This window comes from Vigna unguiculata, chromosome 5 (assembly GCF_037176805.1).
Source record: "Vigna unguiculata cultivar grain cowpea cultivar isolate G323 ecotype 2 chromosome 5, ASM3717680v1, whole genome shotgun sequence".
NCBI lineage: Eukaryota > Viridiplantae > Streptophyta > Magnoliopsida > Fabales > Fabaceae > Vigna > Vigna unguiculata.
The window spans coordinates 5142480-5170379 of NC_140796.1; the positions used below are offsets into that span (position 1 = coordinate 5142480).

At 30.4% G+C, this 27900-nt stretch overlaps 3 protein-coding genes across 3 annotated transcripts; all 3 read left to right on the forward strand.

The window, feature by feature from the left end:
• The first annotated feature begins 2410 nt into the window (after window positions 1-2410).
• Window positions 2411-9314, forward strand: LOC146886002 (uncharacterized). Its single transcript, XM_085672850.1, has 4 exons — window positions 2411-2971; window positions 3224-3470; window positions 3578-3714; window positions 9057-9314. Exons 1-4 carry the CDS (start codon window positions 2411-2413, stop codon window positions 9312-9314), a joined length of 1203 nt encoding a protein of 400 aa, XP_085528976.1.
• An 8399-nt stretch (window positions 9315-17713) lies between these two features.
• Window positions 17714-18736, forward strand: LOC114185625 (RING-H2 finger protein ATL67-like). The gene has a single exon (XM_028073466.2). It carries the CDS (start codon window positions 17898-17900, stop codon window positions 18456-18458), a length of 561 nt encoding a protein of 186 aa, XP_027929267.1. The 5' UTR covers window positions 17714-17897; the 3' UTR covers window positions 18459-18736.
• A 5793-nt stretch (window positions 18737-24529) lies between these two features.
• LOC114186004 (reticulon-like protein B5) lies at window positions 24530-26749 on the forward strand. Its single transcript, XM_028073995.2, has 5 exons — window positions 24530-24992; window positions 25520-25700; window positions 25795-25936; window positions 26132-26201; window positions 26295-26749. The coding sequence occupies exons 1-5, from the start codon at window positions 24782-24784 to the stop codon at window positions 26459-26461; spliced, it is 771 nt and encodes a 256-aa protein (XP_027929796.1). The 5' UTR covers window positions 24530-24781; the 3' UTR covers window positions 26462-26749.
• The last annotated feature ends 1151 nt before the right edge of the window (window positions 26750-27900 follow it).

Genomic DNA, 27900 nt, shown 5'->3' on the forward strand with positions numbered 1-27900 from the left:
AGATTAATTAGTTGAAGAATTTGGGTTTGCACCTTTTGAAAATTAATGAACGTATAGATTTTTGTTCTTGGAGCTTGGGGGAGAAATGGAGAGAGGGAAAATAAAGAAAAAAAAAGAGAGAAAGGGACAAATAATGACCAGAAAGAGTGAAACAATGTAAGGAAAAATATAAAAGAATCTAATTAGTAGTTACTCGTACCTTTTTTTTTTTTTTGTAGGATAGAAAAAATGCTTCTTCATTCGTTTATCAAATTGTTTGATTTTTAAATCTATCTTATTTGTGTGTATTTAGAAATAAAATCAATCTAAATTAAATTAGTTTTCACTTAAATTCATAATTTTTCCATATTTACCCGTTTTAAAATACAAAATAAATACTTAATTTAGTTTTAAATATGTCGTAAGTTTAAATATTTTTAAGAAAAAGTATTATTAAAATTTTTGTTCTATCAAGTGTTCAAAATATTTTTATTTTATCATAAGTAAACAAACCGATAATTTTATATTGTCCTTTAGTGTCTATTTTTTTTTATCAATTTTTCTCTTTTTAATTTTTTTTTTAACTTGAAAATCGACTTGTTTTTTTCCCTTTTCAGGAGCTAATTAGAAAAGAAGATTAACAAGAAGAAGAGTGAATTGATCAACAAGTTAGAAACAGAAAAATGAAAATAATAATCAAATCATTCCATTAACTATAAAATAAATTAATAAGATATTTAGATGAAAATAATAGTTTAAACATTGAATATAACAAAAAAAATTAATGAAAATTGATAAATACTCATATTTACAAACTAATAAAAATATAATTAAATCTTTATTAAAAATAATTGAACTTAGTGCTACTGGGCCTCTAGTCAAACTTCTGAAAATCTTAAGGCCCATTAATAGTCTTAATTCATAGGTCCTAGAGATTTTCTTTCTCCATGATTTCTGCGGCTCCTAATATAAACATCTAAAATAAATATTAAACATTAAAACAAAGTTCAAATTTTGGAAGGAAAGAAGAAATGAAATTAAGTAAACAATTTCAATATAGTTAAAAAGGAACCAAAATATTATTCTGAAATTAAAAATAAAAAAGTTATGAAAACCGAAATTAAAAACTATTCATTTTATAGTAACTAAAAATTATAATGAAAAATACGAGACGGTAGATGTTTGGTATGATAGTAGATAAAATCAATCTATATTACGACGATTAACTGCTAATGAAGTTACTAATTGGACATTTCAATTCGTTAACATGTGTCCGAAATGGAAGACTTTTGGTCTTTTGGTGTTGTTTGTGTTTTGGTGTGTCAATGGTGATATAATTGTGCATTAATTGTGCATTCAATTCGTTATTGACGTTGTTTTTTTTTTTAATGTATCTTTTTTCTTCTTCATCAAAGGTTGAATTTTTTTTATTTCTTTTGTGTTGAACATGTTGTGGTCATTCGAAAGTAGTTTTTGGAAATCAATATGTTGAGATTTGTTTGTTGTTCATTGTGTCATTTATTTTCTTTTCTTTTCTTTTTATGCAATCCTTTTTCTTCATGAAATGTTCTACACTTTACTTTTTTCTATTAAATATGGTATCTTTGTGGGTTAGTATCTTTTGAAAGGCATGTTCAGATGTCTTTGTTGTTTTTCATGGTGTTATTTTTCTTTTTACTTTTTATGTTTTTCTTCCTCATGAAAGGTTTTATTTATTTATTTTGGTTAAAAACGTGCACCGGAATGATTAATGTTTGAACAAAAACTAGGATGGGGTGAATTGGTTTTAATATTAAAATTAATACTTTAAAGTTTTTTCAAAATTTAATTGTTTAATTTAATATTAGTTTCTTTAAATGCAACAGCATATACAATAAAGATATAGGGAAGAAGATTTGACACAAGTATCAAAAGATCTTACATCAGTTGTTAATCTCTTTAAAGAGATTAACTCAATCACTAATAATAACAAATTACAATTAGATAATTAAGATAGTAGGGAAAAAGAAAACACTTCTCTTGAAGATACAAGAAATGAAAGTAACTTTCTCTGAATCACACAGAGACATTGACCTAGCTTTCCAAGCAACAACAACAACACTCAATCTCCTAGAAACCCTCTGATTGAGGTTGTACCTATTGAGAATATTACTTAATATCTTTTTTATTTAAATTAGTTTTTAGAAAATATTTCAGTTTTAGATATATGTTTCAGTTTTAGAAATTAGTTATTATTTTAGATTAGGAGTGAGATATTCTAAATATTTTATACTTGATATTTTGTTATATTTTGCTTTATATATAGGGTATATCAATAAAATACAAAAATATTTTCCTCCGTATAACATGTCACATATATCTCTCATATTTTCAAAAGCCCTAAAAATCCTAACAACTGGTATCAAGAGCCATTGTTCTTACTGCCGATAAAATGGAAGGAAATATGTCACACGTTACTATCCCACTCTTTGATGGTGAAAGCTATAATCTATGGGCGGCAAGGATGCAAACATATCTAGAGGGGCTAGATCTATGGAAAGTTGTGGAGGAAGATGATGTTCCCTTATCTGAAAATCCCACTGTGGCTCAAATGAAAGCGCATAAAGAAAAGAAAATGAGAAAGGCAAAGGCAAAATCATGTTTGTTCGCAGGTGTTTCACAAATGATTATGACCAGGATTATGACTCTAAAGTATCCTAAAGAAATCTGGGAATACTTGAAAGCAGAATATGAAGGGAACGAGAAGATTCGACGCATGAAAGTTTTGAATTTGATAAGGGAGTTCGAGATGCAAAGAATGAAAGAGTCAGAGACGATTAAAGAATACTCAAACAAATTGTTGGGTATTGCCAACAAGATAAAATTGTTGGGAAAGGAGTTTTCAGATTCCAGACTCGTTGAGAAAATTTTGGTGACGGTGCCAGAAAGATGTGAGGCATCTATTGTTTTCTTAGAAAACACAAAAGATTTGTCTACAATTACCTTTACAGAGGTGATACATGCCTTGCAAGCATAAGAACAACAAAGATTGATGAGAGAAGATCATGATGCGGTTGAAGGTAATTTAAATTACATTGAAGAGAATGCTCTCATAGTAAAAAAAAATAGAAGGAGCAAATACAACAACACACATGTTTTTCCATCTTGTCCCCATTGCAAGAGAAAAGGTCATCAACCCAACTGGTGTTGGTGGAGGCCAGATGTCAAATGTCACAAACGCGGTCAATTGGGACATGTGGAAAAGGTATGCAAATCTAAAGATTCCCTAAAAGATGTTCAGATTGTAGAGAATAAATCAGATGAGGATAAATCAGAGGAAGATCTACTTCTTACAACATCATGTGTCACAACCAACGAATCTACAAAAGACTGGATTATAGATAGTGGTTGCACAAACCACATGAATCGTGACAGAGAAATTTTCAAGAAGCTCAATAAATCAAATATTTCCAAGGTAAGAATTGGGAATGGAGAACAACTTGATGTGATAGGTACATGAACAGTTCAATTAAAACTCATTCAGGTATCAAATTAATTTTTGATGTCTTATATGTTCCTGAGATTACCTAGAATTTGTTAAGTGTTGCTCAATTGTTAGAGAAAGGTTATAAGGTCTCCTTTGAAAATAAAGTATGTGTGATAAAAAATGCTAACAACGTAGAGGTATTCAAAGTTCACATGAAAGACAAAAGGTTTGCACTGGATTTTATGAAGGAGGAATTTGCTACAGATAAAGTGAGTATGAAAGAAGGATCAAAATCATAAGATAAATATATCTGGAAGAAAGTAGACGTCCAAGTGAAGAAAATAGATGGAGGTTCACATTCTAATATTCATAAAAGGTCCAATGCAGTGCAATAAAATCCACACCGGACAAAGAAAAAGAAGATGATGCTGATATAAGAAGAAATATGAAGGATGATGCCAAATTGAAGAAAGATGTGATGCCATGGAAGAAAGAGAAAAACAAATATTACAAGCACAAAAAGAGAAGAAAATCAAGCATCAAAAGATGGAGAATCAAATCTGAAGATATAAAATTTAAATAAACAGATATTGAGCAAGGAGGAATGTTGAGAATATTACTTAATATTTTTTTTATTTAAATTAGTTTTTAGAAAATATTTCAATTTTAGATATATGTTTCAGTTTTAGAAATTAGTTATTATTTTAGATTATGAGTGAGATATTCTAAATATTTTATACTTGATATTTTGTTATATTTTGCTCTATATATAGGGTATATCAATAAAATACAAAAATAGGTTCCTCCGTATAGCATATCACATATATCTCTCATATTTTCAAAAGCCCTAAAAATCCCAACAGTACTCGATCAAATAGAACATATTAAATGCAGTATGTGAAAGTTGAACCGAGTCGTCTTCCAACGACCAATATTTTCATCCAAAACTTAATTTCCAGATTCAAACACAACACCAAAATGGGGGTTTTGATGGATTCGCAGAAAAATTTAATTCGCAAAATTGCAGAGAAATGTAATAGTTATATAAAAATGCATTGATTCCTTGATTCAATTGAAAGTCCACCAATCACAGATTACCAAATTACTTGTTCTATTCGATTTTTCTCTCATGAACCCTAAGTTAATCAACTATGTGAAAATTAACATGAATTCATTATGTCATTAAGCACAACATAATTCAGGCAACTAACACCCACAGATTTAAGCAAGCTGTGAAAAAACCATAAACATTAAGCATGAATACGAGCCTTTAATGTGCACAAAACACGAATTTGAGATTAGGCCTAGTAATTGAAAATAGTTATGAAAATATGAAAATAGTTATTAACCACAATTAGGCCTAGTAATTGAAAATTAGCCAAAATTCTGAATAATGACTCACTTAAACCCAATTGACGAAAATGCACTAAGACAACAATTTATCACTGGACCACTATCAAGACAGGCACAAAAAGGTAGTAGGATAAGGAAAATTTAAAATAGGAGAAGGACACGCAAACAACACAAAGAGATACACACACAAACAGACACAAAACATAAAAATAGAGACATATCCAACATAGAAGGATTCCAAATTGCAAGTTATCCATGAACATCATCCAAGCTCTTCAAAACATGTAAAGTACTCACTTAAGCTCAAAGAAAGAGTTGAAAGTAACATAGCCTCACTGCATATACATTGGATCACTCAAATATCTAGGCTATTATTTACCCTCAAAGCATCTATGAAAAACAAGCATCATAAAGACTTAACAAGCTTCTAACATCAACACCCAAAACACATGTAGACAAAGATCGAAAGGACTTTTTAAGGTTATAATAGGGTTGAGGACAAGGTGTGAAACATATGGATAAGTAGCTATAGAACCAAAGAAAATAAAGGAGTAATGGGGAATAAGGCAAAATTAAGCATAAATGCATCCAGAAACTCCAACACTTCAAAATTCAATTCTCACACAATGTTCAAACACAAATCTCTTTTCTCTCTCAATTTTTTTTTTCTTTGTTTTGTTTTCTTTTGGTATGATTTTAGTGAGTTCGAATGAAGGGATGACAAAAAAACTCACGCCCGCGATAAAATTTGCGATGGGTAGTTAGTACCTGTAGATATTTATTACCGGCGGGTAGCAGGTAGCAGGTATTTTAATACCCGCTTATAAATGGGTCAGGTACGGGTATCATACTATTCGTATACGCGGGTACCCGTTACCCATAAAACATTAAAATTAAAATTTAATTTATATTCTATTAATTTAAATTTAATTAAAATTAAAATTAAAATTATATTTTATTAGGTTAAATTTAATTAAAATTTAATTTAATTTAATTATACTTTTTTTTATTTTTATAATTTTATATTAAAAAATTTATAATATATATATATATATATATATATATATATATATATATATATTTTAAATATTTGCGGGTATGCGGGTATTCACGAGTATCCGCGGATATTGTTTAAGCGGGTATCCGACGAGTAAACAGACGGGTAACAGACGTATTTTTTTTCGGATCGGATTGCGGGTAGGCACTATCCGTCCCCGACCCTTTGCCATCCCTAGTTCGAATCCTCTATTAGGTTTTGTTGTCTTATAAAAACTTAACAAAAAATGTTACAAAAGAGTTCATGATTTTGGATTAATTCAAGTGCAAGACGGAAATAATATTAATTATATTAATTAAATAATTATTAGTTAAATGAATATAATTGATATTTATGACGTATCTTTGTTGATTTATTTAAATATGGTATAAAATTATCTCATAAAAATATTATATGTTTATAAATTTTTAATGATATAACTAATAATATTTATAGTTTTTGGTCACTTTTAATAGAAATATTTAAATAAAATAAAAATAAAGATTATCAATTTTGATTAAATAAATATTGAGATTCATGGAATCATGTCTAACTCATGCCACATCCATCCATGTTCTCACACCATATTTCACATGTTATCTCATAACATCCAAATTTCATACCAATGCACCACCAACCAACCAATTCATAAATCATTTCATTTAATATCAAGCAAGTCAATACACATGAAACATACACAATCACATATCCATGATCTATGCCTTTAAGAGTAATTGAATCAATCCACAAGTTAAAGTAAGGAATTATTAAAATTTTGCAACAATTCTTGTTTAAGCTAAACAGGCATATTTTCATTGATTTCAGCATAAAGAAATCCAAAATCCCAAACAACAAAAACTAAAGAAACACACTCACATTGCATAAAACATTTACATCATACTTCATACTTTTAAAAGAATAAGGGTAAATAAACCATATTTTGGGTATGCTAATATACACAATTATATTATAATAATAGGTAAAAAACCTTTTATAATAGTATTTTAATATGAAATAAATAAATTTAAAAAGATTAATAATTACGTTTGTAATAAATAAACATGCGTAATTATATTTTTTGTTTTTTTGTATGATAAATTTTGTAGTCTTAAAATAATTATTTTTTTTTATAAATCTCACATCCTAAAATAAATAGACGAAGAAAAAAAGAGACTGCATGTTAAAATTAGAACAGGAGAAGCCAGTTTTTCTGCGTCATCAGGACCTGTTGATATGGAGGTTGATTATCAAGAACACGGTGGTGCCCCAATACTGCAACTTGTACTCCGATGGTGAACATGCATGAGGTGCCAGCAGAAGCGATATGGAGAGACGTAAATCAAGAATACAGTGCTGACTTGCCGTCGGACTAGGAGAGTCCCGTCACGTCCATACCATCGATCAACCAACCATCACAGACAGAAACTTCGGTAGTGCGACCATGAGAAATAAGAAATGAGAAGTAAGAGTGTTCCGAGATATTAATTGAGAAAAATTGGAAGTAGGTGGTGAAAGTAAAATTATTAGATGAAAAGTATAAGAATATTTTTACAAAATAATATTTTCACAAAATAATAATAATAATCATATATTTTTATAAAATAGGTAGATATTAAAATCGAGTTTGATGTCTATTTCTCTTCATAAACAATAATATCATTGCAATTATATTTGAATCCTTTCTTTATGGTTTATAGCATTTTCCACGATTTTCTTTAAATTTTTGTTGAATCAAAACACTCCATTAACTGATGATCCTCGTCGATTTTTAAGTTCCAAAATTAACTCTTTCAAATTTCAGTTTATTTTATATGCATAATATCTTTTAGACTTTATCCATCTTACGTTTTTATATTCCGTGCTTTACTCAAACTGAGGTAATTTTTATCTTAGATTAAATATTTTTTATCTCCGTTTAAAATATCGAAGAAAAACCTTTTAAAATCTGACTTGAGTTCCACTCGTACGGTCGGTCGCTGTTTGGTAATTATGTGCACATATTTCCTAATCTCACTGTGAATGAAGTTTTTAGTATAACATTATATTGTTTCATAAATTAAAGGGATATGAAGTAAAATTTTGTAAGATTTAGTAACAAATCATGCCTTCACGGACTTTCTTTGGTGGCTTTTCGAGCCCATGGCTTTATACATTCTTAAAACTTTTACCATGCTTCTCTTGCATGGGTGAAAGTGTGAAAGTAAAAAAAAAATGTATATGAGATTAAAATGAAAATAATAAACTATGTAGATGAAAATAGTATTTTAAACATTCAATTATCAAATTTTTTTAATGAAAATTTAATTATAAATACTCATATCTACAGGTAATAAAAATTTAATTCAACCTTTATTAAAACACTTATTTTTTTACAATAATTGAACTTGGTGCTATAATATATCTCCAAGTGGGTCTCTGGTTAATCTTTTGAAAACTGAGACTCAAATTTTACCTGTCTAAGTGGCATGGGTTATTTTAATGTTTTGTAAGAGAACTAACGCGTGAGGTTATGAATGGTTTGTAGGTCACGCGCTGGCACAGGAAAACTGAGAAAAAACAAGTGAAGACTGCAGTTTTGGAAAAATAGAGAGTGCGGTTTTGGGAAAGGAAAACAGAGGCGGGCTTTGTGGCTGTTGCAACTTCCTCCACAATCGGTGCTAATCACTGCTGCAGCTTCGTCCACAATTGCAAGCCCTAATTTTGCTGTTGTTCTTCTCCAAATCAATGGCCAATTTGGTATGTTTTACTTTCCCGATTGCAATCCCATATTTTTGTGTTGTTCTTCCCCAAATGAAACTCTATTGTCGTATGTTCTTGTTCCCCGATTGAAATGCCATTTTTATGTGTTGTTGTTCCCCAAATCGATGCTCTCTCAATCCTAAATGTTGTTGCGAAGTGTTAATTGGAAATGTGAACGGGTTTGTGTAAGCAAAAATGCTTCGAATGTACGAATGCTTTCGAAGAAGAAGCGTTTCGACAGTTAAGGTCATTTTGAAATCACTATGTTTCGAGGGACATGTACTGAACTTAGCATGCAAAGGTATTTGCGCCATGCCGCCACTGAGTTTCATGACACAATCTTTTGTGTGAGGTTGACCAAATATCAAAGTCGAGGGTCTCATCTGGTATATGTCATTTTCAAGTTTTCTATTTTCATTAACCAAATGTTAACCTCACATTAATTGGGAAACTGAAAATTTTGTTATGTTTTTTGCCAATCAGGACCTTAACACCAAATTTGCTACCTTGATCAGGAGCAAGCATATCAATCAGGTCGTTCTTAGTGGTCCTAATAGTGTTGTAGTATGCAAACTTTTAATTTCAGATTCACCCCGCTCCACCAAGATTGAGAAGGGTTGGAAGGAATTTTGCAATGAACATCAATTGAAAGAAGGAGATCATGTGCTCTTTGAAGTGGATCATGTTGATGCCAATGAATTCATTACAGTCTTTGTCAACAAATGTTTGTGTGATGAGTAACTATGATGTTCAAACAATTAGATGTGATGTTATGTATGTTAAAGTTTTTTGTTAAATCTGATATTTGTGTTTTGTGGTGAATGAGGTCCTACTTTAATTTTAAACAACTATAATGATGTTTTAAATTATATGTATTCCTTGTGGTATTAAAATGAACTGTACTTTTCTAAATGAATAAGTGTCTTTTTGAAGTCTAGATTTGGTACGAGCAGTACTGAAACTGGTTTTCAAGTGTCTTTTTACATAAAAACTGGTTTGGACACAATGCAAAAGACATCCAAATAATTTCATCAATGTGAATCATCAACAAACAACTGAAAGAATTAAGTGGAATTGAAGATAGAAAAAATAACCAATATTTGTGGTACTAGAATGAACTGTACTTTTCTTCTTCAATAAGTGTCTTTTTCAAGTCTAGTTTTGGTACGAGCAGTACTATAATTGGTTTTGAAATGTCTTTCTTTTTACATAAAAACTGGTTTGGACACAATGCAAAAGACATCTAAATAATTCCATCAACGTGAATCATAAGCAAACAATTGAAAGAAGTAAGTGGAATTGGAGATAGAAAAAAAAAACAACATTTGTGGTACTAGAATGAACTATACTTTTCTAAGTGAATAAGTGTCTTTTTCAAGTCTAGTTTTGGTACGAGTAGTACTGGAATTGGTTTTCAAGTGTCTTTTTACATAAAAACTGGTTTGGACACTATGCAAAAGACATCTAAATAATTTTATTAACGTGAATCATCAGTAAACAACTTAAAGAAGTAAGTGTAAATGAAGATAGAAAATATAACCAACATTTGTGGTACTAGAATGAACTGTACTTTTCTAAGTGAATAAGTGTCTTTTTCAAGTCTAGTTTTTGTACGAGCAGTACTGGAACTAGTTTTCAAGTGTCTTTTTACATAAAAACTAGTTTGGACACAATGCAAAAGACATCCAAATAATTTCATCAACGACCATTCATCAGTAAACCTCTGTCAATGAATGAACTAAAATTTAATACAATCAAAAATTAACATTTGTCTTCCTAAAATTAAGTATATTGTTCACCCTATATAACTGTTCTTTTGAAGTATACATATAGTATAAGGTATACTGCAACTCTCTTTGAGGTCTGTTTTCACAACAAATTTCGTTTGCCATCAATGACATTCACATTCAAATGGTTAGATTACCATTAAATCATCAAAAAACCTGTCAATGTACAAACTACATATTAACTCTAACAAATGATTCAACTATATATATTATTGTGCCTACATAAGTGGCTTTTTCAGTGACATTTTTAGTTCAAATACTGCAGAACACATTGCAAGTCAAATAACAGTTTCCAATCAAATTCAAATGTATTAATATGGCATATATATTACTGTGCAAGTATCAGTTTCTATTTCATCCAAGTTTCCAAACAAAATATACAATAAGTACATTCATTTTCTGCGTCTACTTCATTCTAACTATACATATCTACAATTATATACATCCCATTTATCAAAAAGCTTGTTATTGCATTCCATCAAAGGTATGCCCAAATTTATAACCTTAGTATCCAAAACAATACAATCACAGAATTATGTTGTATGAAAAACCACAAACTTCTACATTTACAACAACTATTTTTTTCATGAGCAGATCATAGTGCTGAATAACGTCATCGCAGTGGACATTATCTTCATGTAAAACCCAATCACAAACGAATTTCTGCCTAATTAATTGCAGCACCTCCTAAAAAGAACATCATGATAATGTTACCAAATGTAATCTTCAAAGAAACACTAAAAACAAGAAAACATATTATATAGGTAAACTTACAGTATTGTAGTCAGGCATGACTTTGCCATCAAATTTGCTTACACCATCTCACGTCTCTATAAATTTTAATACGAGGACCCCACAATCATGACTGCAAAATCAAATAAGCAAAAAAAAAAAAAATTAACAAATATAATAGTATATTCAGACCTCATTAAGGTGTGCTAAATTCCACTCATTGAACAAATAAAATGTAAGAAGTTACCCGTTAGGTTGAATTGGAGTGTCCACAGATTGCACGTTAAAAGATGGCTTCTTGTCTGATTCACAGTTTAATAACATAGACAAAAACAATTCCATGTTACGCGCCTGCAATATAAGTTGGACATATTATGGGAAACAATATAACAAAAAAAATGTAATAAACATATAGAATTTCTACTTACAATATAGTTGTATATCCTTGTGCGGTTCTTTCTATTATGTCCAAGGGAATCAAACACAAAAAATTCCATGGTCTTAAGGTTCACACAGTAGCACCACCAATGATCATCATGGACAATTGGAGCAAATAACTACAAAAAACATACAAGACTTAATTGTTTGTCACACATAAATAACACAATGCACCAACTTCCATGGCAACAAATAAAAAATGTACAAGAGTAATAAAATGTATACAAATTCAGCGCTAAGCAAGACTGTGGCCAAGCAATGCGCCAAACGATACCCACCAATTTCCGGCGAACCAACCGCATCCAACAACCCAAACCACTCTCGAGAAGTCCGCTCTCTGCTTCGACTGCTAACCACACCAAATATCCACAACAGCAACCTTTGTGGAAGAAGAGGCTTTTGGGGAAGAAAAAGCTCTTGGGGAAGAAAAAGCTTTGTGTCTGTGTAATCTTGTGGAAGAAGAACATTGCGAAAGAAGAACAAGGGAAAACCGAACCAACGTAGTTTATTTTTTTAAAATGTTTCCCCAATTGAGCACGCGTGCACACCATGCAAAAAAACATGGGATGCTGCCTCCAATTACTATAAGATTTAAAAAATATTAAATAATCCATGCCACGTAGGCGGGTAAAATTTAGGTCAAAAAACTGAAGCATTATATCATTATCCTAATTCATAGGTCCTAGAGATAATATAAACATCTAAAATAAATATTAAAAATTAAAGATAATAATTTCAAATTTTGGAAATAAGAAAATTCAATTAAATAAATAATTTTAATACACTTAAAAAGGAACCAAAATGGTATTTTTAAATTAAAAATTAAAAGTTACGAAAACTGAAATTAACAATTATTTATTTTATAGTAACTAAAAATTATAATGAAAAAGACGAGACAGTAGATGTTTGGTATGATACGAGAATAACAACTCTTCCATTATTCAACATTCCAATGGTTCCCACAAAATGGAAACTGCTTTCATGAGTAATTATTGATGATTATTGTTCACTCAATAAACTTTTCTTATTCAAAAGTTTTTTTATTGAATGAGATACATTACCGATAAAAAATACCCCACTAACTTCACATAACTTATAATTAACCAAAAATTTGATATTTGAGAGTGAGTAGTTTATTATTTTAAGTTTTTGAAGGTATGTTTCTGACTTTCTATATTCAAAAGTTTGAATTATATATCTATATTACTTATTTCATTTACTATTCATATTTTTCTGCTTCTGATATAAGAATATACATTGTGTTTACTACCTGCCATATATAGTGTTATTAAAATCATAAATGAAACCATTTTTAAAATTAAGAGATCATAATCATAAATATACAAACATATTTTGCAAATTTCAAAATGTGATAACTTATGCACGAAGTATGTTTCCATGTCGGAGTTATTATAATTGAGTATCCAAAAATTACGTACTTTTTTTTATCATTGTTCAATGACATGATACTAAAAATGCGGAACACATGTACATAAACAAGTGAGCAACTATAACAAATTCAATTTATTAACCTCACCCCCTCAATTGCTTAGTTTAACTTAAAACAATGATCTGATCCAGGATGGTTAGCTTGTATGCATTTAATATTGTAAACCATGATTATACAACACCAATACAAGTGGAGAAAAGGGTTTTGAATGCAGTTATTTTGAATATTGGTTTCACTTGTTGAAAAGAATGGGGTCATCAATCATTTGTTATAATGTTAACAATTATTAAAAAGAGAAAAAGAAAATAAAGCAATATAAATTACGGGATTACATCAAACTTATGATAAAATTCCTACTTCATGAAACATAGATAAACTATATCTATTATAAAAAAAAAATCTAAATAAATACATAAAGGTAAAACATTATATCATTTAGATTGTTCTTTATGAATAAAAGCTAAAATAGCTAACTTACTAGAACAGTGAATCTTTTCACGAAAAAGATGAAAAACTTTAGTTGAATATGTATACAGAAACGAAAGCATTGAAGCCATTTCTTTTCAAGACTCTAAGGAACCACTTGTTGATCCAAAAAAAAAGCATGACAACCTAAAGAAGAATCATTTTCTAACCAAAGCCTGTAAAAAGCATCCCTTTAAGCATGTTCCAAAGCATAAATGGGTTCATAAGTTCAACATAAATAGAAGTTTGTACCCCTGAAAAAGCAGAAAAACTACCTGCATAGTCACCCTAACTTCCTCTAAAAATACCAGATATGAAGTCAAATCAGCACAACCATGAGTTGTACCATTAATATTCACCTTAAGTCAATTTGCAAATGGAACTTACCATATTACGTTCATAAATGAAACCACCATACCCTCTCTAGTTTGAATATTGAAAAATTTTAGCACCAAGAAATCATAAATAATATTACTCATATGTTTCTTTTATTCTCAGACATATGCATTAACTCCTTAGTTTGAAAAATAGCAAAAAGAAACACAATTGGATCCTAAAATCTATTATGATTTATCATCCTCCAAATCATCCAAATAGGTGCACTAATGGCAATCACTTTAATCACTTTAACCAAAGAACTACAAAGAGACTTCATAAACTGAACAACCAAATCCAAAGAAAAAAACCTGCAAATTTTGAAAAACTTCCTTCAACCATTCCCACAACCATATAACAATAGAACAATGAAAGAACAAATGAGAGAAAGATTCAACATTATTATCCCACAAAGAATACAAGAGCATAAAACTATTCCTTTGTTTCAAAATCAATAGATAAACGACCACACAAAAATTTCAAAAGAGCAAAAGTTTTAACTAGTGTCACCTCATTCAACCAAATCAAGTTCCCCAATGCACACATTTCATACTAAAAGAGTAAATTTTTTTTCCAACTATTTGAAAAAGCTCACCAGTATCATGCATAATCCAATTAGGCACATTATCATCCACATTAACCATCAAAGAAGAAAAATCACATAAACTAACAATAAAATATCGAAAGTTTTAGTGAGTACTTGTCTGGGTCGAAGTAACAACAAAGTATAATATTACTCTGTTCGAATAAGAAATTCTAGCCAATTTAGATATGCAAATGTCAGAACACAAATGATCATTCCAAAGATCAATACAATCATCCTTACCTAGTGTCCAAAAGGTATTTTTTGAAACAACATCATATGTGTTCTTAATACCATGTCAAATTGACGATGATTTAAAGAACATATATTTATGATACTTAGACTTAAGAAATTGAATATGCATGAGTTTGGTTCATATCATTTTGTCATAAGAAAACTCCCAAGCTAAACATAGTATATAGACTTATTCTCCAATTGAATATTAGTAACCTACAAACCTCCATTCAACTTAGAACCACACAAGATGGACCAACATTGAGCAATTCCCATTTATGTGTATCTTTAGTCTAAACAAAATTTTGAATCTATTATTCCACTTCAAGAAGAAGCTTAATAAGTCATATGTAAAACCGAAATCTACAAGAATATAAGCCAACAACTACCAAATTTACTAATTAAATTCTTTTCATCATACTAAGCAACTTCTCTTTCCAAGAAACAAGTTTATTACGAATCTTATCAACCAAAGGTTGAAAAAATATGGCTTGGGAGTTCCCAAAAAAATTGGCACACCCAAATGTGTAAAAGGAAAAGATCCTTGATTACAATAGATAACAAAAGAAGCAGAAGCATAGTGGTATAAAAGAAACTTTTAGTAGGACTCACTCATTAACTAGAGAAAGTGTATCATTAGCATAGAAGGTATGAGAAGAAAATTGTATCCCCCGAGGACCAACCATGAGACGCATAAGCTTCTTAGAAATAAGTTCTAAAATGCCTCTACTCAAAACCTTCTCAGCAAAACAAAAAAGAAAAGGAGAGAGAGAATCTCATGTCTAACCTTTCTATCACAAGTAAAGTAACCAACCAAATCACCATTAACCCGAATATAAAGATGAACATATTGTAAGACATAAAGAATCCACGTCAAGAAGAATCTAACGAATTTTTTCTATTATCAATAAATTACATTTGTTGATAATACACAATTTTCTTGTGGTGTTAGAAAAGTGATGAGAAATTAGATAAGAGATCTAAATATTATCTTATGCACAAGTTAATCTTAATTAATAAAAAAAAATGATGTTTCTTTCTATTTTTTTCCTATTAATTCAAATTCATTTATTCATCCCCACTTATAACTTGTTTTATGTACATGTGTTCCGCATTTTTAATGGTTTAAAAACATATATATGATTTTTAAAATAAAAATGATGGTATAACTTATCTTTTTTTGAAATATATATACACTAAATTTAAAATAAATTAATTGGTACAGCTCAAAGGAGAAACCCCCAATGCGATTTCTTCAGTATGTGTGTGTTTTTAATATATATATATATATATATATATATATATATATATATATATATATATATATATATATATAATTATGCGTTATTAAAAGCAGGTTGGGTCCATTCAATTTTATATTATTATTAATGTTTTAGTAGGAAGAAACGCCTGGGCTGTTCAACTGTGCTAATGAATTCTTCGAATTACACAAAGAAGAATAAATAACGACAGACTTTATTTCTTTCTTTCTGATTTCAAACGTACTAAGGGAATATCACACCAAAGAGGATGCTTTTATTCTCCACCAAAGTCAAGGCCAAAATTTTAAATTTTAAATTTCTCTTTCAACATAAAATTTCATATGAATTAATTTTATTCTTTTATTTCCAACCTCGATAACAAATGTCATAATGAGTTAAATAAACAACAAATTTTATTAAAATATATTTCGAATGACTTTTATTGTTTTAAATAAACAAAATTTAATTTTATAAAATTAATTTATAAGGTGGAATTACATTTATTTATATTCGATAAATAAGTCTAATAGATTTAAGATCACTAAGATTACCGTTAAGCATTTGCTTATTTTTTTCAAAATCCAGGGAATCAAATATTGAACCGTGTTGTTTAATCTCTGAGCCTAGTTTGATTTGGTGATTTCATTGTTGACAACAATGCAAATAGGTGAATCAAATTGTTCCAAGACTCACTTTCTCTACACCCCACGACACCAGAACACAACATCAACCTTTTTCTCAGTTGTAGCACGCACGAACAAAGGTTTCACCCAATCCCAAACCTTTTTCTTTTGGCAACTTCACGTTACAACCTCACACCCCACACACCATTATCCCAATATTAAACTAAAACAAAAAAGATTACCAATTTGGAAAGAAGACAAGAGAGTAAAACAGACTCCAAAACAAAACAGTAGTGTCTTGTAATGGAAAGTAGTTTATTCCCCTGTTTCCCTTCAATGCCAAGAACCAACCTCCAATACCAAAGTGGAGAAAGGCGAAGTCCTAACTTAGGGAAAATTGACACCTCTACACAATAATTTGTCAATGTGTTCAACACTTTCTAGACATGATAATTTGGGATAAATATCAAAGCTGTGTTTACACTTTTCAACCATATCATAATTAAAAAAAGTTATTTCTTGAGTTCATTCATGTGTTGGATATTCTTTGGACACCTCTTTCATATCATTTCAACATGAATACAAAAAATAACTCACGCTTCTTTCTAATTAAACACTTCCAACATATTGTTATCATAAAGGAGTAAAAAGAAATTAATAAAAATAATTACTGTATAAGACTTATAATTTTTCATTACAAGGTTTGTTTTTATCATACTTAATTAACATTTTAACTACCAAAAAACATGCGACTTTGCCCCATTGCTTGAATTGACAACTTAAACTCGAGATCTATTCAATGTTGGTTCATCAAAAAAACATAATCATCAGTTAAACATGGTATGTGCATGGACTTTGCATTGCAAATATATCCTCCCAAAACTCTAGTTGCGAGAATTGAAGAACAATTAACAATTACCTTAGAAGCAAATATGAATGATAATTTTTAGAAAAAACAGTGTATTCATAATCCATTAATACTATAAAACAAATTTATAGTGTGATCCCTATTAAAAAGTAATAAGTTTTGTTGATTTTTTTTTTACAAAAAGACAAATGCAATATCGGATTGATTTATAATGTAATAATGAGTATTAAAGAAAAAATTAAAAAAGAAATTGAGGAAATGAAAGTCAAAAGATGTATGATAGATAATGTGAGTGATGAGTAACTCCCTTCCACTCGCAGAATTTAATGCAGACTAACTCCTCTGCTGAGAGATGAGTCTGTGAAGAAAATAAAAAAATAAAACAAAGTATTAAATGCAGCAGCTGAAGCCCTCACCCACCCTTTACCCTTCCCAAATGGAGAATCTCTTTTCTCTTCTTCTTCTTCCTTTTTCTCTTCTTCTTCTTTTTCTTCCTTCTCTTTCTCCATGTCCCCTTCAATTCCCTCTCCTCACTTCACCCACCTTGGCCTTGGCTACTCCATCGCCATAGCCCTCGCTTTTCTCTTTCTCCTCTCCACCCTCCTCCTCTCCTCCTACCTCTGCTGCCGCGCCACCCGACACCGTACCCAAACAACCGCCGTCGTCACCGCCGCCGCCAATCCATCCGACGGCGTTGTCCTGCCACGTGTCATCTTCGTGGCGGAGGACGACAACGAGGAGGAGGAGGCCAGCGTTGCGCTGGGGCTCGACCAGAGCGTGATTAATTCCTACCCCAGGTTCCAGTTCGACAGGGACAACGCGCGGAATAGTAACGGGAATAACAACACGTGCTCCATATGTTTGTGCGAGTACAAGGATTCGGAGATGCTGAGGATGATGCCCGAGTGCCGTCATTTCTTCCACCTCTGCTGCCTCGATTCCTGGCTCAGACTCAGAGGCACCTGCCCCGTTTGCCGCAACTCCCCGCTCCCGACGCCGCTCTCCACGCCGCTGCAGGAGGTGGTGCCGCTCTCTCAGTACGCCGCCGATAGAAGGCGAAGTAGGTGATTTTTTTTTTTTACTTTTTGGATTAATTTGTGATGTAGTTTTTGCCTTTGGGAGGAGATTTTGAAGTTTTGATTTTTATTTTATTTTTAGAGGTGGGGTGGGGGAAATGGAGGGTTCTTATTTTATTTTATTTTTCTTTTTTGATTTAGGTTTGATGCGAGGGGAATGGGGAAAATTCTTAGGGCTAGTTGGGGTGGGGTGTTCCGTTTCTTCTCTTTTACATAGATAATATTAATTCAAGTAAATGTTTTTCTTTATAAATTTGGGTTCTTTTTTTTCGTTTTGTTCGACCATGGTTCTCGGTGCGGCTCGTGATCGTGATTCGTGTCAGTACACTGTTTGTTTGTTTTGGACTCTAATGAAACTGATTTTGCATTTGAAAATGAATTTAATAGAGTTAAATGAAGTTAATTTCAGTTCCGGATTGTAAGTATCAACGGATGAAACTGATTTCGATTTTTTTAATGATAAAACAAACGGTCATAAGTTTATTTTGATTGATTTGACACCGCATAACCATTCGTATCAATGTGGACTAAAACATGTACTCATGAAACTGAAGTTAATTTTCATCTCATTGGAGTGTTTGAGATTGAAAACTCCAAAGCTGGTTGGAGTATATCTTTTCTGGGAATGTGAGTATTTGTCGCGAGTCTCTTGTGAAACACGTGTAATGTGTATCAGAATCTTAAAAAACATGATGATGCGCAATCAGTAAAATCATCTGTGCAGTAATTTTCCAAATAAGCTTCTGTTCATAGTTGTAATATATAATCGAGGATCTATCTATCTATCTATTATTAAGATTTTTTTTTCAGTTCTATCACTTTATATACACAAAAAAAAAAAAGCTATTTTTCTCTGATACTTTTACCCTTTTGACCAGTTGTTTTGGGTCGAGCACTTTCTGCACTTTCTGCAGTCATTGGTGCTTTGAGCCGCAAATTGAATGCTTAATTTTGCTGCTGCATCACCCATTTGCATTAGCCTTTGCCTCCACTTGATACTTGATTCAGAACAAGAAGATACCGATTCTTTTTGGGTTCCATTTTTCTCTTGACTCATGGACCCATTTTTTTGTCGTTATGTGTAGACAGCATGTATTTGATATCTCTTCATTCTTTCTCTCAATATTCTTGTTGTATTCTACTTCCTGACATCAATTAGATGAAATATCCCTTTCAGTGTGTAGAATGTCAAACAATCCCTGACACGCTTACATGCACGGAACACAGTAACCCTTAGCTTTCTCAAACATTAATTCTTCTCTACTTTAACAAAGTCGTCATCGTCAACCCAAACCCTTTAGTGGTCAATCATATTTTACATTCACTTCAGAAAAAACTCAGCAGAGTTTCAACTACAGTTTAATTTTAAATATAGTTCGATTTTGTCTTTTCAAAGAGGTTTCTATATGCTATGAGAACGATGTTTATGAACTATCACTGCTAGTTTCGACTTTTAATTCATTAATAATAAGACCACTCTTCTGGTTTGGTACCTTGCAGTTCATTTATGACTTTGTCTTTACTGACAAAAACAAGCTTTCATATGTTAGAAAAATGGTTTTTCTAAATCCAAACTGTGGAAACACTTGAGCTTTTTAAAGAAAAAGATTGAAGTGGTTATTTAATAGAAAACCTCACTTTGCTAGTGCTTTCTATAATCATCTGCACTTGCTAGTTTTTTACTATTACAGTTCCACTTTATGCATGCATTAGTTAAATACACAGATAAATTAGTGTTTTCACAAACTATTCTGATACAAGATATTTTTGTGAATTGACATCACTATTATCAGTGATTGAAATTATAAGCATTTGTTAAAAGTCACAACAGTGTTTTGGATAATCCACTAGGTAAGAGCCAAAGTCCATTTATCAGCATGCGTTGGACGTGGAATCTAATCTCAAACATTTCATTTTGATTTAACATCATGGTTTCGTAGCTTCTGAAACACACTACATACTTTTCTTCTATCTTTATCCATTTTGGTGGTACACTACTACACCGGTAGTGAAACCTGTTTTCATTCATCCATCTGAGGGTCCAAATGCAAATTGAAATGAAATGAGGGTAATTGAGCTAATTCATACTTTAGAAAGTTCAGTGCAGAACTGGTTCCACCATCATTGGCTTTTGTACGAAACAAATAAAAGTTCCTTTCTTTCTGACACACCGAGCCTTTTTTAGGCATCGGAAGCATCTGCACATAATGAGTTCAATAATACATCAACAAAACATTTACAGTATCAATATTTATTGTCCCTTTGAAATAAAAAAAACATCTTATTTGAAATTTCACTTCGATTAAAATCGAATTATATTTAAAATTTACTTCTTAATTTATATTTAAAATTATAAGTTAGAGTTATTTTAATAAAATGAGTTATTTGTTAAATATATTATTTTATTTATTATCATATTATTTATTAATATTTAGTATAATATATATAAAAATATGTTGAAAGTTTTTTAATTAAATATGAAATTTTTATAATATATAAGTTAATATAAGTTAATTTTGTAAAATTGAGTTGATTAGGTAATTTCTTTTATATCCATATGTATAATGCATAGTATTATTGAATTTATAACTGCACATATTGCATTGTATTTTGAAGTGTAGAAGATCGAAGTTGGTTTGTGGGAATAATGGTTTCAACAACCTTTGTTCGTACAACTAATGACTCCCATCGGCAAGTCCATGCCTAAATTGTTTGATGGATGATATTAGATCAGATCAAATTAAATTTAAAATCTTTTAACACGAGTTTTAACTACGATTTTAAGTGTTTTATATTTTTTTCAAATATTATTTTTAACAACTGTATATAAAATTGTTTTGTTATTACTAGTGTAAACACAGGCGCTATCGCGCCTGCGTGTACACATTTTTCGAATTATATTTATAATTGATGATATTGTAATGTTATTAAGTTAATGAACAAAATAAAAGTATATTTATAAAAATTAAAGTGAAATGTATGGAGAAAATATGAAAAAAATAATTGTTGATGAATAGTATGAGAAAAAAGAAAAAGGAGATAAATAAATAGTTTTATAAAAACTTGTAAAATTAACCGTTAATTTTTAAAAATTTAATAAATAATTAAATTGTAAAGGGTAAAATTGGAATTATGAAATGTGGACACAAAAGAGGGAATCCCCTTTATATATAGTTATAGATACTCCTATTTAAAATTCTATTCATTGGATTCTTTTACGTGTATATATATTATAAAAAAGTGGTTCTTAAAATTATTATATATTAGTATTCAAATCGTGGGTAAATATCAAAATTCCAAAATTGTAAAAACCATTCACTAAATGTTCCATAGAATAAGTTGGAATGCTTTTATAAATTCAATTTATTGAATTTGAGGACGACTTTTATATTGGTTGAAAATTTTCCAATAACAAAAGAAAAAAAAAAATCTTACGTTATAAAATAGCAATTACGTTTTATTTTTAACACAAACTTCTTATAGTCAAATAAATCAACAGTTATATCTATGTAATGTTTTTACCATGCTCTATTTTTGCTTAGGTTTGATTATATTTTTATCATCTAAGTATTATTACAATTAGGATCCTTTATATTTGAATGTTATTAATGTGTTTTTAAATATTATAATTGTACAATTGTGATCCTTTATCAGAATTTATTGACAACATTTATTCAAACTTTCCTATCTATGTTATGTTACAACCTCTAAATTGGGATACACAAATATATGAAAAAAATTGCTATACTTTATTTTTTCACATATTTTGAACACCTAAACTATGAAATGTCCTCTTTTGAGAAAAGCAAATTATTGTTACAATAAATGAAAAAATTTAATCAAATTAATTGCAACCTTGTAATTATAGTAATTATATAAAACATATCCTAATCAAATTAATTGCAACCCTTATATATATATATATATATATATATATATATATATATATATATATATATATATATATATATTAATTAATTAATTAGTAAAATACATTCTGACCTAATTTTTTCTAAGCTGTACATTTTGTCTTGTCTTCTGTCTTCATTCTTCCAGCTTCAAGTATTGGTACATTATCTTCTTCCGATACATCCCTTAACATTCTTTTCTGCCCTTTCTTTGAAATTGGACATATATATCAAACTCTATATAGACAGTAACATTTATGATATGTTTGTTGTCAACTGATTGAGTTAACAAAATAAGAATATTACGTGGCAGTTGAGATTTATTAATTTTTAAGAATTGAATTTTATTAACTTCTAAGAATAAAAAAATATAATTTCGTATGAATTTTCTTATTTAACTGGTTTTCTGGTTTATTATTTTAATGTTTCATGAATTTCGTATGAATTGAAAATTACTATCATATGACTTTTATCATTTTAATAGCATTTTTATTTATTATTTTATTATTTTAGAGTTTCGTATGCATCGAAAACCATTAACGTATGAATTTTATTATTTTAGTAGCAGGGGATACTATTTTAGTTTATCAAGATTAATTACATGTATAATTTATATATACACCAATGAAGGTGAAAAACCTAGTAGAGACAAGTTTCAATTCGTATTGATGTTATATTGAATGTTTAAATTGGAATTGACATGTTATTGAGATCGATGACATTGAGTTTTAACTAATTTATTGTATGATAAATTGTTGGTTGATGTTGAAAATAGTTTAATTGGTAGAAATTAAATTAATTTTTTCTTTTGGTGTTATTTTAATAAATTTAGACTCTCTATTATATTTTTTTATGGTCCTCTGCTCAACATTAGAATTATACTTTATTGGTATTTAATTTTTTTTAAATATATTTTAAAATTTTAAAATTAGTGGTCATTAATATATTGAAAGCACATCATAGGTCAGAGGAACAATACAAGAAAATTAAAAAAAAGAAATCTAAATTTGATTTTAAAATCAGATCATTTTCTTCTTATTAGAACTTTTAAGTAAAACTTAAAGCTTAACGAAATCTAAACCTTTTCAAGGAGATGAGACATTCTGATTTCATTAGAAGCTTGATCAAATGATTTAAAACAATAAATGGTATGAAAAAAGAGTATGACGTCATAATATATATATATATATATATATATATATATATATATATATATATATATATATATATATATATATATATATATATATATATATATATACTTTCCCAATATTCCAATCAATTCATTACAGACAACTTATTAATATATAAATATCTTTCATCAATTTTTCTCACATAAATGTAATTTTTTTATAGTTAAAAGATAATGACATCTACTTATTTGTTACATAATTTTTAAATCGTTTTTTTCCCTATTTTTTTAACTTATTTCATCTCTAGTTCCATCTTCATTATTTCCAAAACCAAATTAATAAAAATAAAACTAACGGAGAGGTTAAATCCAGCGATAATAGATCTATATCAAACTTTTTAAACAAAAACTATGAAATACTTTGTTTATTATAAAAATGAAAATAAAATAAATAAATACGAAAAAAACAGAGAGAAACGAGGGAAATAATGTTAGTTGTTTAGAAAGAAACGAGTAAAAGAATGTTAGTTGGTCAGAAAGAAATGAGTAATTATGATATTAAAAAGCACACATATTATGCATAAAAAAAATAGAGCACCTATAGTTAAAGTAATATAATTAATTATATATTTAACATTGATTAGTTGTACACTTTATATATCAACAAGTCAAAATCACGACTTGTTTCTCTCAAATTTGCACCTCCCTTTCCCTCACCTTAAGCATATAACAAAATATGAAGATAATATGTTACTTAAAAAAATGTAGAAAAAATAACTAAAATATGGAAGGCGAGAAAAATAAATGATAGAAAAAAATTTGATGAAAAAGTTTAAATGAGAGTGAATATGTGAGAGGAGACATGTGATATTTTTTATTTTTGAAATTTACCTTTATTTTAAAATATATATAAAAAAAACTTCTCTGTAGTTTATTTAACAAAATTAAAAAAATTAGTTTTACCATTATTTTCAAAAATGTATATTTCAGAAAAAGATACTTTGGGAGTTGAGGTCCTCGTTACAGTCATCGCTAATTCAAACGCCGTCATTTCCTATTTCGATTTCAAATCTTCACCGAGCGTGAGGTTCGGACACACGAACCTCGATGTTCTCGACTGATATAAAACCATACTGAGATTCGCACTCTCCAACCCTACTCTCATACTCACTGCAACAACTGTAACCAAAGAAAGAAGGGAGTTTCTCCCATTTCGTGCTCCGAAATCGACGCATTAGGGTTAGAGTTCTTTCGATCTGAAAAATTCTCGGCTTTATGGCGGAGGAACCGGAAAGCACCGTCACCACTGGCGCCGCCGCCGACCAATCGTTGCTGGATAAGATAAGCGAGAAGCTTCACGGTCACGATTCCTCGTCCTCTTCCGATTCGGATTCCGAAAAAACGGTCACTTCGTCCGTTAAGGATAAGGTTTTCCGCCTTTTCGGCAGGGAGAGGCCCGTTCATTCCGTTTTGGGCGCCGGAAAACGTAAATTATATTCTGTTCCTTCTCTCTCTTATTTTGGTCGTCGTTTTATTGCGTTTTGAGAAAAGCTATAATGTGGAAATGTTTTGACTTGGCCTGACCTTGCCTCATGTCGCTTATCGTTTAACGGGGTTACCTAGATGCTGACTAATATGTTGTGCTTCTCTTGGTGGCTTTCTTAGGTTAACTGGATTTTCTCAAAATTGTGTTTTTAATGTTTGCGAGCTTTCCCTGTTTCTGGTTTATTATATATTATGTTTCCAGGTGGTTTTTAATTCTAGGTGAGTTGAATTTAGCTGCAGTCTCGGTTTGGATGATAATAGATAGCTTGTGTTATGAAATTAACTAGGGCTGCGTTCGTGATGATTCTGATGTTTCGTGAAGAATACCGGAGTGTTTGTTTGTTTGATGATAAGTAATTGAATGGAGAATTATGTGCTGTTGTGTGTGGTTATATAGAGAGAGAGCCAAAGAAGTATCAGTCTATGATGTTATTATCTTACGACTCTTTTTTCGTTACCTTTTTGCAGCTGCTGACGTGTTATTGTGGAGGAACAAGAAGATATCTGCTGGCGTGCTTGGCGGAGCCACTGCTGTTTGGGTCCTGTTTGAGTTGCTTGAGTATCACTTTCTTACTCTGGTGTGCCACATTTTGATACTGTTGCTCGCAGTTCTGTTCTTGTGGTCCAATGCTCATACTTTTATTCACAAGTGAGTCTCTGGAATTTCTTAATATGTTGTTTTGTGTTTTGGGGTTTAACCTTATCTAAACTCTTGTTCGGGAATGTTAAAATATGTATTGCAGATCTCCACCTCGCATTCCAGAAGTTCATCTTCCCGAAGAGCCATTCCTGCAAGTGGCATCTGCGTTGAGGATTGAAATCAACAGGGCATTTGCTGTTTTGCATAATATTGGTTCTGGAAGAGATTTGAAGAAATTCCTTATGGTGTGTGACTTCAAAAACCATTTGTCATCATTATGCACATATTAAATGAAAGTTTTTCATAAATAATGTCTGAAGTTTTGGGTCAGTTATTTATAACTTACCAAAGTGGTACCGCTTCTTGCTTTCTTGCAAGCTGCTTTGCTTTAATTGATAGATAAATGGGTACCTAGTTTGATGCTTCTTTGTGGATGTCAGGTTATTGCTGGCGTTTGGATTCTGTCAATTGTGGGGAACTGGTGCAACTTCTTGACCCTCTTCTACATAAGTAAGTAATTAGTATTCCTTTTATCTAGAAAATTTTATTACAAAAGTTTGTATGGAACTTAGTTCATTTACATATTCTTGATTACATGGGCAGCTTTTATCTTGTTGCACACGGCTCCTGTGCTATATGAGAAGTACGAGGATAAGATAGATCCACTTGCAGAGAAGGCAGTTATTGAGATTAAAAAGCAGTATGTTGTGTTTGATGCTAAGGTCTTGAGTAAGATCCCACTTGGTGCTTTAAAAGCTAAGTTATCATAGTGAGTTAATGTTTGTAACATCACAAAGAAAGAGTTCCACTTGTTTGGTCAAGGAAGTTGCCAGGGCCAGTTTCTTTTATCAAATGTCAGTCTTGATGTAGTCTTGATGTTTTCTGGGTTGGTTTTAGGCTGGTATGGTGTCAATGGCAATGGGTCTGATTTATCTTCAAAAATTAGTAATTTCTCAGTAGTTTCTAACTGTGCAAGCACATATGGATTTTACTGGTTTTTTTGTTGTTGAAGGTTTGTATGAGTTGTTCAATAAAATAATTTGTACTGTAAGATAAAATGTATGACTTGCATGCTCTTTTTCTACCAGAATTTAAGTATTAGATTGGTTATAAATTTTTCTAGAACCACTGTTTCTGTTATTAACCGGCAGGCAATGTATGATATGTATTAGGGGAATATATGTTTAGTGTACGCAAGTTTTATAGAGTACTAAATATATTAGTGTTGGTCTATACTAAATATGGATTGATTTGGCAAAAAAATCAGTGTATTGTTTTTTTTTTTGGTATGATTGGGTCTAGATATTATAACATTAATCGCGTCAATATTTCAGCATTAATAAATAGGGAAGAAAAAGGAATATATTTGAGGAAAATAATTCCGACAATGCTATGACGATGGCTCAATGGCTAATAAAAGGCTACAAAGAATGATAAGATTCCCAACAGACACAAAGAAAGCGTCAAAGATTATATGACATGCGTGATAGTCTAATGGAAAAAGTAATTTTGTGGGAAGAATAGGCAGAAGATAGACCGAAACATATGACGCCATTTCACAGTTGACAGCATGCAATTGCCTTTTTGAAAAGGCTCACTATACTTTAATATCCAAAGACATTTTCAATACAAGTTTATTTGAATGAATAACAGTTTACAAATTTCAAAATAGTTGTAAAAATGAATTTATCAATATGTGTGTGTAGCGGTTTGTGATTTGTATGTGTTTGTTTACGAGGTCAATAAATACACTATACTGTATCATATAGAAAGTTGAAGGAGGAATGTGGTGGCATGGGATTGACCTATTCAATCAATAATTGGATGTTTGGAGTTGAATGGATGGATAACTGCCATCGTCGCATCGATGGTGATAAGGGTGTCAATTCTTTCTAACGTCGCGTCACTTTGTTTCATCCTCGCCTTTTCAAATTATTCCTTTAAACAAACAAAAAGAAGGTTCAACTTTTCATCATGTAATACTGCCTAGTATTAAAGAGTAGGTTAATCTAGGCTAAAATAGATTTTCTTTTTCTCCCTTTTTTGTATGTTCTTATAAATTTAAAATATTTACTTATATGAGAAATGAAATATCTCACAAATCTTCTAGATTGATTATCAACACAAATGAGTAAAATAATAATGATACAAAAAATAACTGACAAATATATCACACTAGAACAGTTGGAGAAAACAAGTGAGCACTATT

What these genes read in the sequence shown, in the direction of transcription:
- LOC146886002 (XM_085672850.1), top strand. Translation starts at nt 2,411, where the DNA reads ATGGAAGGAAATATGTCACACGTTACTATCCCACTCTTTGATGGTGAA. An exon ending in CTACAATTACCTTTACAGAG is followed by an intron (nt 2,972 to 3,223) that starts GTGATACATGCC and finishes CATGTGGAAAAG; the next exon opens with GTATGCAAATCTAAAGATTC. An exon ending in AGAACAACTTGATGTGATAG is followed by an intron (nt 3,471 to 3,577) that starts GTACATGAACAG and finishes CTCAATTGTTAG; the next exon opens with AGAAAGGTTATAAGGTCTCC.
- LOC114185625 (XM_028073466.2), top strand. Translation starts at nt 17,898, where the DNA reads ATGTCCCCTTCAATTCCCTCTCCTCACTTCACCCACCTTGGCCTTGGC.
- LOC114186004 (XM_028073995.2), top strand. Translation starts at nt 24,782, where the DNA reads ATGGCGGAGGAACCGGAAAGCACCGTCACCACTGGCGCCGCCGCCGAC. An exon ending in CGTTTTGGGCGCCGGAAAAC is followed by an intron (nt 24,993 to 25,519) that starts GTAAATTATATT and finishes ACCTTTTTGCAG; the next exon opens with CTGCTGACGTGTTATTGTGG. An exon ending in CTTGACCCTCTTCTACATAA is followed by an intron (nt 26,202 to 26,294) that starts GTAAGTAATTAG and finishes TTACATGGGCAG; the next exon opens with CTTTTATCTTGTTGCACACG.